Source organism: Aptenodytes patagonicus, chromosome 11 (assembly GCF_965638725.1).
Source record: "Aptenodytes patagonicus chromosome 11, bAptPat1.pri.cur, whole genome shotgun sequence".
Classification (NCBI taxonomy): domain Eukaryota; kingdom Metazoa; phylum Chordata; class Aves; order Sphenisciformes; family Spheniscidae; genus Aptenodytes; species Aptenodytes patagonicus.
Window position 1 is genome coordinate 14,014,872 of NC_134959.1, and position 15,276 is coordinate 14,030,147.

Sequence of the window (15,276 nt, forward strand, 5' to 3'; positions counted from 1 at the left end):
GAGCTTACAGGGCCTGCAGCTCCTGTGGGATGCCTGGCTGAGTATTTGTGCAAGCACTCCACTGAACTTGCGCCAGCTGCTCACCTCCACCTCATGCAAGCAGGGATGTAATAAAACCCCTCATGCCGTAATCCCTGAGAACCAAGAGGAGATGCTGACCTGAGACCTAGAAACTGATAGCCACTGACAGACCATCCTACTGCTTGATGGGATACAAGCTATGCAGAACTATTTCTATGAACTACTGTTAGGTAATTACAGCGTTTTCAGCAGCTTAGCATCTGGCAGACTCACAGCGCAGACCTCTGCATCTTCATCCTTCCTGCTCACCAGCGCTCCTCCTCCCCAACCCCAGCTCACAACTGCAGCCTCAACTCACTCATTTGGGTCTATTTCCTTCAATACAGTCACAGCTACCACCAACTTTCAATTTTATAGTAGCAGTAATGGAAAGTTAGCACTGGATTAATTTCTCTTGTTCAAAGTTTCTCTGATGCCCGCAGCTGTCAGACCAAGGTGCGGTTTTGATACATAGTTATGACAAACCTTTCGGGAGGAGGGAGATAATCATATGCCACCTGGGTTACTGCAGAATTCAATTTACTTTGCAGCATGCTTTATGCTGGTCTGTAGCTATTAAATGAAGAGACAGTTTCCAGCGGAGGAGCGCGCAGCAATGCACAGCTGAACTGCTTTCTTGGCACTCCCCAAGGCCTTCAAGCCCCCCACACTCCTGCACCAGGAACAGCAGCCTTGTGCATTGCCCCGGGGTCATCCTCCCCTGTGGAGCCCTCTCCCCACCTCTCAGGGTAGCATGCTTAAAGTCAGAGACAGCTTGCAGGAACATATTATTTGATATTAGGTCATCTTTGTTGCACAAACTTCAGCCCACTTGAAAACACACTAAACCTTTTTCTCTTATCTGGTCAGGCAGAACTGTCCACTCACTTCCACCCGCCTGCCATGAATCAGTCTCCAGGTTGATCTGGGACCAGAGAAAATTTAGGAGAATTGGATCCTCAGGCAAAGAAATATGGAGGGAACTCCCTCTTGGTTTTGTTTCGGGGTTTTTTGTTTGCTTTGTTAGTTTTGTTGTGTTTTGTTTTTTTAATAGGGACAACTATCTTCCTTAAAATTAGTTGCACCGTTCCTCCCTAAAATGGTTTTCAGCCTGTGGCAACTAGTGCATAATTTTTTCAAGCTACCCTAGAAAGACAGCACACTCAGACAGACATAAGTATCCACAGGTGTCGCAAGACAACCAGAAACAAAGATTCCTAAAGCATGAGATAAAGATGAGAAAGTAAGAAAATAGCTCTTAAGGTAGGTCACCCCTGCTGGAAAGTACATCTCTGGCGCGTGACTGCTTTCCTACCTGGGAAGCTGCAAAGCCGTGATCTCCACGCTCCGCAGACTGCTTCCCATCGAAATAAAGCAGGTTGACCTTTCAGGAAGGGCGGGGGGGAGGGGGAGTTATAAAATTAGTAGGATTACCTTCTAAAGCAGAGATCCAATTTCGAAAGAGGCCTGTTATCTGAATAGTTTCCTTCATAGATAAATATGTATCTCTCAGATACAAGTTTCCCACAGAGCCAAGAACATATGGAACACCTGCATTCACTCTTGAATAGGTATTAACCAGAGTTATATTTAGCTTAAACTGAAAGTTAGAGTTAATCATATCTGTAATGTAATTACAGAATATTTTCGTGAACAGTTGAAAGTCAAAGAAAATGCAATCCCCATTTATAAGCAGCCAGTTACAGTTTAAATAGGATTTATTTTTTTTTTTTAGAAACAGATGAAACGCATACTAAGCACTGAGAAGTAAAGTAACAGCAAAAGGACTAGCACTGAAGCTTGGCTGGTGATTTAGGAATTAAGCCTAGAGACTACCTTTCAAGAGGGTTATTGTTCCCCTCCCCCACCCCGATTTTGTGTTCTAAATTTAAGGACAAAGTACCAAATGAGTCTTGACCATTCCTCCAATGTTACAAACTTTTTCAATAAAAAACCCAACATTCCTTTGTCTAGGATATGTAGTTCTCCAAGAAATTAAAACCTCTCTGAACTGGCACCAGCAAACTTCTTCAGCTAACGTTTACACTTGTTTTGTTAGCACAGAACTTAGAACCATTCATTGCACGGGAAAAAAAAAAAAGCCAGCAGCACCAAGTGATTTGCTTACTATTAGTTACCATAGGCATTTTTATTACATTAAAGCTTTAACATTTATCAGAATACTGGGTCAGGGAAGAGCAAAAGGGAGAATAACTTAAAAAAAAATAGTAGAAAGCAGCCTTGCTGGGAACTGATGTTTAGAAAAATTAACCAACAGCAGAGCAGGAGCTTCCTAAAATATAAGTGTTGTAGCGTTTAAGTTATCTACAGGAGGACATGATGAATCCTGGTAGTCTCACAAGTTTTCAGTGTCATTGAACAGTCCTTCAAAGTGAGAAAAAGATGAGAAAAAGAAGCAAACATTTTTTACATTTATTTCTCTATTTCCCTTTTCTCCGGAATCATGACTTTCCAGAAAACATCTTACTATGACTTCTCAGACCTTGCGAAGGTCAACAAGGACAACTCTTCCTGTAAAAAGACACACACCATTCCAGGATTCAATTTTGCACAGAAGACAATTAGTCAAAGACTATGCCAAAATCCCAAAGTTTCAATGATTATGTTTTAAGAAAGGGTAGGCTTTTCCTACTGATCACTTCTTGCTATTAAGCATAATAATCCAGACAGTCTGATTCAAGAATTTCCCAATACACTGATTGTTCGAAAGTGTTGTGGAAGGATTCCCCATATACTTGTCATGTTTATTATCCCCTCCCTAGCCACCTGCATCTGGCTAAGGGAAATCCAAGTAGCCCAACATGACAATTTTATTAGTATCCAAAAAGGAACTTTTAACTGATAAGCCGCCAGTAGTGGTAAATAAATAAAGCGATAGTTACTGCATTATTCATCCCCAACTCCCACACTACTAGTGGTCACAGTCTGAAAAACCTTAGCTGACCATACTTAAAAGAAAAATTGGAATATACATAAAACCAGCTGTCTTAGACAGCATTTTTATTAAAAGTGGATACACAGAGACATAGCAGCATTTACAATAAAGAGTTTTTTAAAAGGCATCAAGTTGTAAGCCAACCATTTGAAAAAGAGGCTTTGAAATGTTGTCTTCCACAGCACTTTTTGCCCATTTGTCAACAGGGGACAGTAAGACTGCAGATTATCCAAAGGACAAACAGGCACAGTAACTAATCAAGCCCTTTTTCTGAACAGTTGGTCACATCAAGCATCACCCTCCGTAGCAGCATTTGGAGCACTCTTCGGTGTTCTTTTAAGTGGCTGGTGTACTTGATCCATTTCTTTAAAATATTTTAATGTTCAATAAAAATATTTCAAATAGAAAAATTCTTCTGTCATGAAAAAAGTAAGGTTTCCTTTTCAGATTCCATAAAAGCTTATGAACTTCACTGGCAGCATTTCCATAATGGAGCAGGAGTTAGAACCAGCAGAACAGGCACTTCAGCAAAATTGTCTGTCAACAGTTTCTATAGTCATATTGGCTTCAGTCCAGAAGACTGTTTCTTACTACTTTGTGGTGGTGTAAGGACACCAGTGGGGAAAGGTGAAGTCCTATTTTGCTCAGCCAATATGGCTTGTTTTGCTTGAGCTTTGTCCTGAAAGCACAGGAAAGGGAGAACAAAAAAAAAAAAAAAATCTTTACTTTGGTATATCTATGCAACAGATCAATATAATTCAGTGTTTTATAACTTGACAGATTGCTAATCTGGAAACGTGTATCTGTATCTAACCCCCCTAACAGTAACTGATAAATCATGCAATACACAGTAGTTAGTGAATACAAACCCCAAGAGATCAGTACTACCTTTTGGAATCTGATGATCAGCATTATAGTACTTGTATCTTCAAGAAAGCAAAATTCAGAAGCAACTGAAGAGGAAGAGCTTTAACTTCTACTACAATTAAATATCCTAAAGCGAAAAGAGAACCCCAATACCTTAGATTAACTACAATTTGTTGGACAAGATTTTGATCCTCTGCAAGTTTCTCATGCTAAAAACCACTCTTGCTCAACTTCTTGTCAACCACCACTGTCACATAACAGTGCCACAAGATCAGTCTCAAGTGATCAGTCTTTATTTTCTCTTTTTCATCAGACAAGGTTGCATTACCTGTATTTCCTATAGAGAAAGGTCTAACATGCTATATTTGAAGCATCCCAAAGGGTAGAAATACGCTTCTGATTTCTGGGGTAATTATTTGCCATTTGAGATGAGAGGCTTAAGTCAAAATCACCTTTTTAAACTAAATACCGAACAAGTCAGTCCCAAGACAAGTCTCTGTCCCAAGAATTTTGGAACTGGAGTACAACCTCATGCCTTTTATCATCTGAATATGCTCAGTCTCAATCTGACAATGCTTCACTTAAGTTTACTGTATGTTCTAACCAAAGAAGAAACAAGATTTAGGAGATTTTACAGACAGATTTTGTCTTCGTTAGGCACATACATACCAGCAAATCCAAGCTGTTTATGTGCGTCTGTATATTGTGCAAGTCTTCAGGAGCTATACCTCTAAAGTATTTCAGTTTGGAGCTTCCTACTTCCCTTATAGCCATCGCAAATGGAACCATCCATTTTACACATTCCTCTATCTCACACCATTCATAACCTGGGAGACAAGACATATGTTTATCTGCCTGAATGAAGACTTAATGATTGTAAACACATTAGACTTAGTTTATAAATGCCAATACCTGAAACTTTCTGCATCAGCTCAGATGAGGAGAAATGATACAAAGCAGAAGCTGCAAGTACTCCGTATGTATATTCCAAGCAGCCAATATCCAGCACACAGAGATCCAAGAGCTACAAGACAACAGATGTTTAATAAGTCTATCACAAGAACACTTTTTTCCAGGTGAAAGAGCATTTGAAGGAAGAAATCAGTCTTACCTCTGCTATTTGTACAAATATTTGCTGTGGATATTGTGGCAGCAATACCTCATAAAGCTCATTTAAATACGCAACTTGCATGTAAATGTTTAGCCATGATACAACTGTCAGTGGATTTAAGTTCCAATTAAGAGCCTGAAAGATTAGACATGCACAAGACCTGAGTATTAATAAAGAGTTCCTAACTTAAACCATGCAACTTTATTTACTCCAGATCAGAAGCTGTAATTCCAGTTGGTCAAGGCATCTTTGAAACATGAAATCTAATCCTCTCCTGTACCTCCTCCTGCTGATAGGGTGGGGGAATGATTCATTTTGTTAATACATACATACTGGTGGATGCTTTAAATCACTTGTTACCTAAAGAACACTGTGTTCTAATTAAAAAGAGAAACTGTGCCTCTTAGCAGCACATAAGATTAACTGAGGCTCTCTGCTTTTAGTCTGATTATGCTATACGTTTTTAAAAATTAAAGTAGAACTAATTCCACTTTGAAATATTACCTTCATAATGATCAATTCCATACTGAGGATTTCATCTTCCGTACAAGCTCCATCTGTAACATAGGCAAACTGGTGCAACTTTGGTGGATAAATTTCCTGAAAGATAGGGGATTAAGTATTTAATTTGTGGAGTAAGTTGTAACTAGTCTCATGTGCTTAGGGAGAACAAAAAAAAAAGAAAAAAAAGAACAACACACCACTACTTCAGCATTTCAAAACAGAGGGAAAAAAGAACCAACCCCCCATTGTAACTTACGGTGTTCTCCTCTGCCTTTAATATACACAGATTTCTTGTTCAACCTTCCTGATCATAGCCTTCACCTTTCACTTTTGATGGATCAGTACAACATGCATTATGTTTGACTACAGCATGACCGAGACAGTATCATAATTGACATCAAGATTTTTTTATACATCCTAAAGAAAAGGCCTTTTATCCCTTGCTTGAGAAGAACAGATTGAAGAATAATAGCCCTCTTAAAAAACAAACAGTAAGAACTTAAAAGCACTATGTATTTTAATAGTTCAATTTGTTCCAGTAAATAAAGAATAGCTCAGACTATCATCCAGTAGGTACTCCACTAACAATAGAATTGCAATAAGTGGTCTCTGTATACAGCAGCCAGCCAAAAACTCATTTAGCAACCGCAATTAAAAACTTTAGATTTATTCTAACACTGAAAAGACTATCCTTTTAAGATTAGAGACATATACTGTGATGTTAGCTAGTCTTAAAAAAAAAATTAGGAAGAATTTTGAAAAGAAAAAAAGGATTTTTTCTTCTGTCTCCCAGCTGAAAAGTCATAGCAAAAAAACTCCATAAAGCCTGCCAAAATGCATCTAGTGTACAATAAGTATGCTGTCTGTCCATTCACATTTTTATGTTTAAGTAAAGCTGGAGATACTTACCTCTAGCTTTGCTGCTATGAATAAAGAAGAGATACCAATAAGCTGCAATAGTGTTTTTACAACATTCTGTTGTGTTGCCATAAACCGATCAAAGAAATCTTGTGCTAAATAAAAAGTTTCTCTGTGAAGCTTGTAGACTTCACAAACCTGGAGAGACATCAGAGATTACAAAGGTCAAGAACAGTGTTAGAGTCAAAAACAGATGCTACAGGTGTATTAAAACAAAAAGCAAGAGCTAGACATAAAATTCATATTGGCTTTCTGCTTCACTGCTATTGTGAAGTAACATGTTAACTAAGAGCATGAGTTAAGCAGTTTCCTTTGACACAAGATGACTGCCACTACGGTAACTGCCCCCCCCCCCCCCCCCCCCCCCCCCGCCAAAAAGAAAAGATCAGAGTGAAAACCCTTTTAGGAAATGCAAGCACATGTTCTAACAATGTCAGAACATCAGTTCCTCATTTTTGCGAAGATGCATCATTCCAACACCTCAAAAGAGAAAATTCTCACAAATACTTTAGAATTAAGAACAGAGACTATGCCACTGAGTCATAGGTGGCATAGTCATAGACTCACATACAGACAGAAGAGTTGTAGTAAATTCTACATGCCAATAAGAGAGAGTTTGAGAGATGCATCTGGTCTCAGCCACCACACCTTCCTTTTTACAGTGACTTTCATAATTACAATTCATTTGTGCAGCTTTTATCTGCAGTGTGACCTTAAAAAGCTTACAACACAGAGCTTTAGGGACAAATCGATTATTATCCATTATCGATCTAAATGAATATCAGAATATATTGTCAGTTTGTATACCATCAACTCAATCCATTATATATTCTTTTTTTAAGTTTAGTGCCATTAATTAACAAACTAAGATGAAGACGAGTGTCTAGTCCTAAATGGGTTACGCAAAGATCATGAAATGTACTCATGACAGTTATTAGTACACTTCAACAAAAGCACACTTGAAATAATCACAAGCATGGAAAAGCTTACCTCCATTAGCCAGTCTAGAAGAATTGTTCTCATTTTAGGTTGCAGGAGAGGGTGCCTTTGCATATAAAGTTTATCCCTCACATATGTCTCTTCTTTGTTTATCATGTTTTTCCATACATCTTCTCTGTTTGCCCAGCTAAGACAGATCAATATGCTTAGTCTTGAATCATAACACAAAAGGAAGGCAGACAAGCAGCAGCAAAATGGCACGCTTACCCTAGAACTGGTAATGGTGAAGCTCTAGTTGGAACAACACTTAGATGTATAAAGTGAGAGTAATCAACACCAACTGGATCATCATCTTTATCTGGAGTAGGAATCAGCATATGGGCATTTTTGTGAACATTATTCCAGGATGGCTGTTAAATGAAGTACAAGATTTTACACTGTGCCTTTTAAAATAATAATTTTAGCTGTAAATAGAAGACAAGACATTGGCAAGAAACTATGACAGAAACTATGATTACCTCTTTAAGCTGCACAGAATCATAGAATTGTTGAGATGGGAAGGGACCTCTGTAGGTCATTTCATCCAACACCCCTGCTCAAGCAGGGCCACCAAGAGCCAGTGGCCCAGGAATATGACCGGATGGCTTTTGAGTATCTCTAAGGATGGAGGCTCCACAACCTCTCTGGGCAACATGTGCCAGCGCTCGGTCACCCTCACACTAAAAAAAAGTGTTTCCTGATGTTCACAGGGAACCTCCTGTGCTTCAGTTTGTGTCCATCTCCTCTTGTCCCATCACTGGGCATCACTGAAAAGAGCCTGGCTCCATCTTCTTCACATCCTCCCTTCAGGTATTTATATACATTGATAGGATCTCCCTGAGCCTTCTTTTCTCCAGGCTAAACAGTCCCAGCTCCCTCAGCCTTTCCTTATAGGATTGATGCTCTGGTCCCTTTATCACCTTAGTGGACCTTTGCTGGACTCTTTCCAGTATGTTCAGGTCTCTCTTGTACTGGGGAGCCCAGAACTGGACACAGTACTCCAGGTGTGGCCTCACCAGTGCTGAGTAGAGAGGTGTTGCTTATTTTCATAGCAGAGAAACCTTGCAGCGAAAGCTGAAGAACATTTACCCTGTTCTCCTTCTGAAGGGCCACAACTGTTTCATGGAAGAATATCCAAGTCAGAATCTCCTATTGTCATGTTACATTTTGTTTTTACCAAAAATATTTTGCATGAAAGCAAGATGCTTGCCTTCAGGTAAAGAATAAGCAGACAGAACTTTAAAACCCAATTTGTGATTATAATTATACAAATACAAGGTCAGGATTTCTGGTAAGGAATATGTAGATGCAACGCCTGAAGTCATAGTTCTATACAAAGCAACCTTGACAATGGACACAGCAAAATAGTAGTTTATAGAATTTTTCTTACTCATTCAACTTGCAGTGCTAGGATGAAAGAAACAAAGCACTTATGATCCAATTGTTTTCAGAATAAAGCAAGTACATGTCAAGTAATTACCACTAAAGTATCAAGTTGACCATTTCATATACAGAATTTTGCCAAGGTCTGCAAACATCAGACATCTGACATTTCACCCATCACATCCTTTTACTTTATTTGGACCAGAACTTAAGTTTGGGTTTACTTTTCTCCTGGCTAACTCTGTTAAACAAGATCTTGGTGTAGACTTCACACAGTTCCCCAGGAAAATACTACTTGTTTTATTTTGCAGTAGAATACAAAGCCAGCCCCATGTCATCATGCCTAAGCAAATTAAAATTTGGCATTTCTGCCTAACAGTGAAGTCAGCCATCTTCCTGCAAACTGATCTGTTCTCTGCAGCACTAAAAGGACAGAACTCCCTAACAAGACTCCTAATGTGCTTCCAAAAAAAAAATAATCAGAAGAATCATTAGGTGCTAACAAGTAAAATGCTTTACATGAAATTTTGCCTCTTGTAAAGAAGCTTCCACACCTGATATTTGCCCTGTCCTTGCTACAACTGACATCACTTTCCAGCAAAATGGCTACCTCTTAGCACCAGCTTCAGAAACAGAAACCACTGACTTAATGAAACAAAAAGCACATTTCGCAGTTCACTCGCAGCTAAGACTGCTTTGTACTTTGAGTTACTGACACACAGGTGGGTATTTTTTCTTCTTGGAGTTCTACTTGCAAATCTAGCATAGCTACATACCCAGCCATGCCACAATTTAATTTGGGTGGGGGAAGGCAAAAAGAGGGAATACTATCTTTATCTTAAAAATTACAGATTCCTTATGAACTGAAAGTTTGAATAAAAGCGTCGCATCAGCATTGCTTTAAGTTAATTTTTGTCCTCCCTCAAAACTAGACTTTAGTCACACTTTGTCCTCCAAACTGCACAGCAAGCCCAGCTGCCAACAGCCTTTGGAGAAGTGCTGCCTTATCAGTTAATCAGCAAACCAACAGAAAAGCGGTAGATTATATAATATCTATTTAAAGGTGCCTACTAGACCAGCAGCTTCTGAAGGACAAGGGATCTGCTCCACAGAGTTCTCAACCAAAGCAGATACCTCACATACTACATGGCAGCAACAACGACAATTGATTTAGGAGATTTCACCACCCCCAATCTTCTATAAGGAAACATAAATCAAGGGTCAAGAGCCTCTTCGGTGTTTTGAGAAGTGAAAACAAAGTTTTTGACTAGATAATGTCGCTCACCAAAACAGCTGGGGAAAAGATGCAAGCAACAGAAAAATCATATAGCTTAGCTAGAGGCAAGAAGGAAACAAATGCATAGGGTCCTCAAAAGCAAGAAACTGCTGGGAAAGGAGACGGGAGTCTGAATTAGCGTAAGTGAGGGAACACCATAGCTCTGGCATGGATTTTGGTTGAAGGAATGAGCTTATTAATCAGACTCTTGAGTCTTTAAAGCAGATTTAGCAAGACGTTCAACCAAAACTAAGAAACAATATCAAGAAACTGCATTACATCACACTAACTGTAAGGAAATAGGAGCCACCACTGGAAAAAGAAACAGTTTAAGGTGGGGAGGGTGTGAGGAGACCATGAAGAACTTCCTTTGGGCTTGCACAGAGCCAACCCGAAAGCAGGGGCTGCCAAAAAGCGACAGATGTTACAGAGAATCTGTGCAGCCTAATGGAGGAAATCCTACAGCCCTGGGCTTACTTCTGAGGCAAATAGGAGCTGAAGTAGGATGCGAGCCAAAAATCAGTGGGGAAAACTGCCTCTTGAAATCTATATAGAGCCCAGCAAGAAGTCTTGGTGATGCCCACAGTAATATTCCAGATACAGGAATAGGAACAATTGATCAGAGATACAGATCTATATCTCAGACCTGAGAACTAGATACAGATTGGAGAAATTGAACTGAGGACATGAGAAGGCTCGTTAGGAGAAGGAGCACCAAGGGCAGAAGGTAGATGACCAAAGAGGTCCATCAGAGCAGTCAAGCCCATACAGCTCCAAACAAAGAAAACCCAGGAGTTCAAAGGTTGGAGTTTCTTTAAAGCTCAAATGTTCCCACACCTCAGTTTTCTGCAGCACGTCATCATTCACTGATATATCAAACATTCATTTAAATGGATCTTTTGGACATCCTTCAGGCATATAGGCCAGACACAAAATGGAGCAGGTAGCGACTGTTGGGGTTATCAGTTACAGGTAGAACCTTCAGTGAAGCAGCCACACCTAAGAATACAAGCTGCTGAGACACTTGTGCATCTCAACATGAGCTGTGAGCCACCAGAACAAGCTTCCACAGACCCAGGGCAAGAAGGGCAGCAGGAAAGCAGAGGAAGAGGGTGACCCAGAACTGCATTCAAACAGCAAAGTCAGAGGATTTTCAGCATGGAAATTGAAGGCAGAGGAACAGGAGGGGGATATAGGCCTGTTTGTCTCACCCTAAAAAGCAGCACCTCGTAACAGAGACACATTGATATGAACTACTAGACTGCAGCCTTAGTTTGCCCACCAAAAATAGCAAGACTTATAATTCTAGCCATTCTTCACTCACAGGATGCATTAGTTTGAAGTATAGGGTTTTTCTTTGCCATCAGAAAGAGATTCCAGAATTAATAAATAGGAGAGAGAAGAGCAACTCACATTATTAAGTTGTTCCAATTCTTTCTGAATAGCATAGGAGCTTCTACTGCTTTTAATTTTCTAAAGAGTCTGAATATTGTCCTGCCCTAGATTTGGGCCAAGTCAAGCTCTCAACCTGGATATAGTTTACATTCTTTATCTGTTTGTCTGAAGACTTTAGTAAGTTGTTTTTTGGGGTTTCTGTTTTGTTTTTTAAATTGGATCTTCCAAAGATAACCTAGACTAGTTAAAAACTTTTTGGAGGATATTTTCAAACCAGTTAGGTGGAACATTTTGACAACAGTAAGACCGGATTCTGGAAAAATGTCCAGTGAGAAATTGACCAAAACTATTTCCTGAGAGTTTACTCCATCTTCTTTTCACCTGAAAACATTAGTTAGTTTCATCTAAAGAAACTAACTTCTAGATTCAATTCTCCACTCTAGATGGAGGTGGCCATATAATTTGTATCACAATTGCACAGATGACTATCTAGTTAGATGAATTTTGTTTTACACGGAGCCTTGGAAGTGTATCCATCCACAGAAAGCAGCCAGAATTAATATGAGAATTGCTAGCAGAATTACAGCAGTGCCAGTTCTCTAAAAATCAAACACAGAATTTATGCAATATTCTGCTGTCACAAACCTGATGATATAGTCACCCTTTCATCACATAAAGGGTAACAGCATCCTAATTAAGAACTCAGGCCTTATGTTCAACAGAAGCAAACTAATGAATTGACTATGAAGATGCTGTAAAATGGGATGTGACTATGATATTTTGCCTTGTGCATAAACTAGTGTCAGTAAACAATTTATTTAATGTAGAAGTCATGTGGTATAGGCTGCAGTGGATTTATAGCTACTTGCATTTTAGAATTGTTGTGCCTCAACAGACTAACTATCTCACTGGCTATCATACAAGCCTGCTATACTGCTGCTGGAACCGTAAACGTATTCTCATTAGTGGCCTGTGGCAATTTATATCAGAGAATAGCTTGTGTCACACCATAGACTGAAGAGCTGCTGCTGTGCAGCCAAATGTTAGCTTTTTTAAACAGATCTGTAACAATCTGGCTACTTTGTCACAACAAATAACCTTCTCTATGTACGGACAGCTATACAGGTACCCGTTTTATTTATGGTTTACAGAATCAAAGGGCCAAATCCCACCAGTATCCTAAGCTTAACTTGAAAAATTGCCAAGTAAATATTTTGGATGCCTACTGCCTAAATTATCTAAATTTTAACTTACCTATCATTCCTGAAGTAACACTGAATGGCTACCAGGCCAGGAACACAAACAAGAACAAAAAATTGGAAATCTTTATCTAATTTCAAAGTTGAAGGTCAATGTATGCAAAATATATTTCAAGTTTCTTTCCACTGTCTTTCTGGAAGAAGGTAAAATTGGGTCCCTGTTGAGGGTTTTTTAATAATACCTCACTATTATGCAATAAACATGCACAAGAAGCCCTTGCTCAGCTCAAACAGGATGAATCTTTTGGTGAAGGAGAGCTGTGGTGAAGGACAGGCAGCTCTTCCTTGTCAGAAGTGAGAAATTAGTTTAATATACTGCACAAAAGAAAGACAGAAGGGAAGGAGAGATCCCCTCATTAAATGCTCACCATTTGAGCCCTGCTTAATATGTTGACTGATAACTAGTATACGCAGTTGCAACAAGCAGAGGCCATTCCAAACAATGATGCCCATCTGTTATGGTAGCACTTTAGTCTTGGAACTTCCAGCTGCCACTTCTGGTTAGATGTGCCACATTATGCATAGCCTTGCGTACCAAATGAGAACGGTCTGTACTCCCTGATCGTGACTTTTGCAGCTGAAGTATCACCCTGCATGTGCATTAACAGGCTGAAGTCCTAGTGGCAGTGACTGAACAAGCACGTGTGAGTGTGTGCAGAAAAAAAAAAAAGGCGGGGGGAATAAACCTATTTCAGAAAACAGGCTACTCTCTGTTTTATTTAGAGCATCATGCTTTCAATATCATCTACCAACATAGCATCCAATATAGACACCAATAGCATCTCAGGTTCAAAGATTATAGGAAGGACACTAAGGGAGCAAGGACATTACTAAAGTTAGTTTTGACTTCGTAACTCAGATCATTCTAAATGTCTTACTGAGAAAACTGGCAATGGTCACTACTAACCTCCACTGCAGGCCTGATTTCCACAGCTAAGTGACTTTACAGAAATTATCTCTTTGTTCTGCAGAGAAATGAAGCCTATTTTACCACCACATTAGCATCTAGTATAAACTTCAAAGTTCTAATCAGGAACCTCATACTCTGTCAGTCTGATAATGACATTTGTCAATAGGAATGGAGCTGATGATGGAAGGAATGGGGGAATCTCTCCTCTCTCCCAGGTGATACGTAAGTAGAGACATAACTGCAAAGAGAATCATCTTAAAAGATGATTCTGTTCGTATGCTTAAGTGTCTCGTGCTTTGGCCTGCAAGGTACAGCACATAAGCACATGACTGCACTCTTGCAACTCTCTAGAGAAGTCAATGCAGAGTCCCTCCGTGTAGGCCTAAATGCATATTAAGGCTTTCGTAAGGTGCACCCTTGTAATCCCAGGACAGTTGGATATACCGAATTATTAACATAATGTTTTAGACCAACACACGCCTCATCTCTTGCAAAGACTCCAAAGCAACCTGTATGACTTGAAGCGCTTTGCACTCTTCTCAGCCAGCGTTGATAGTCTCCCTCGCCCATTGCTATACAGCATCTGGTAGCTGTGTATCTGTTGTACCATGTTCGCAATAATAATGAAGTACTGCAAAATAATAATAGGGTTAAGTAAGATTACAGGAGTATGACCTAAAGCCAAATTGGTTACCTGGTTTTCATACTGCTTTTTTCTAGTCATCTCCATTTTAGCAATTTCTTCATCAGGATCCTGTAAGAACTACAAAAAGCAAGATATAATTTCAGGAGTACAAGCTGCGGGACAAGCGACCGTTGGCCGCTGTGACGTGCACCTGGTCCCTCGGGATCTCAGCCCCGCAGCAGACCACCGCCCACCCAACACCCAGACCACCACATGGCCCCCAGCCACCCAACAAAAGGAGGGGAGGGCCCGGAGGCCAAGCCCGGCGGCGGGGCAGGCGCTGGCCTGCGGGCACCGGGGTGGGCCGCCGGGCTGGCCCGAGCCCGCACTCACCGTGGCCACATCGGCTTTCCTCTTGCGGGCTCGCATGGCGCACTCCGCACCCCCGTCCCCCTTGGCGGGAGCCTTCTCCTCCGCGCAGTCGCTGCCAAGAGAGAAGAAGCTGAGGGAGCCCCGGCCGCGGGGAGCCTCCTCAGGGGTGCCTGACGGAGACCTCGGCCTACAGGGCCCCGCGCACGGCGGGGCCGGCGGACTCACCTCTCCCGGCGCATGGTGCCCGCCTGGGCCGGGTCGGGGCGAGCGGAGCGCCGTGCGGGGAGCGGCCGAGCAGGCCCGGGTCCCAGCCCCCACAAAGGGCCGCAGAGGCGCGGGCGCACGGCGCGGAAAGGGCGGCCGCAGCCCCGGGCCGGCCCCGCCGGCTCCCCCCGCCCCGCGGCCGGGCACCCCGGGAGGCGTCAGGGGCGCCCGCCGCCCCCTGCCCGCGCACTCGCTCACTCACCGCCGCGCCGGCCGCCCCGGACCTTCCCGGACGAGAGCGGTGGGCGGGTGCCCGCCCGGCAGCGGCGGCGTCTGGCAGGGCGCAGGGGCAGGGCGGGAGCGCGGCGCGGGCGGGCTCCGCTGGGCGCCTCCTGCCTCACGGCGCGGCCGCTCCCGTCCCTGCGCACAGCGCGGCCCGCGCCGAGCGGGACATTTAA

The 15,276-nt window shown here is 41.7% G+C and overlaps 1 protein-coding gene across 2 annotated transcripts; it reads right to left on the reverse strand.

Annotated features, from left to right (window-relative positions):
- Positions 1 to 3,054: 3,054 nt before the first annotated feature.
- On the reverse strand, positions 3,055 to 15,133 carry CCNE1 (cyclin E1). 2 transcript variants are annotated; one of them, XM_076349196.1, is made up of 11 exons: positions 15,081 to 15,133; positions 14,636 to 14,726; positions 14,312 to 14,380; positions 7,623 to 7,765; positions 7,407 to 7,542; positions 6,408 to 6,554; positions 5,499 to 5,594; positions 4,995 to 5,129; positions 4,796 to 4,907; positions 4,553 to 4,710; positions 3,055 to 3,695 (listed from the first exon to the last, which is right to left on the reverse strand). In XM_076349196.1, the coding sequence occupies exons 2-11, from the start codon at positions 14,669 to 14,671 to the stop codon at positions 3,573 to 3,575; spliced, it is 1,155 nt and encodes a 384-aa protein (XP_076205311.1). In that variant the 5' UTR covers positions 14,672 to 14,726; positions 15,081 to 15,133; the 3' UTR covers positions 3,055 to 3,572. The 2 variants fall into 2 exon arrangements, with proteins under 2 accessions (XP_076205311.1, XP_076205310.1); XM_076349195.1 differs by lacking the exon at positions 15,081 to 15,133 and adding an exon at positions 14,840 to 14,903.
- Between the last annotated feature and the right edge of the window lie 143 nt (positions 15,134 to 15,276).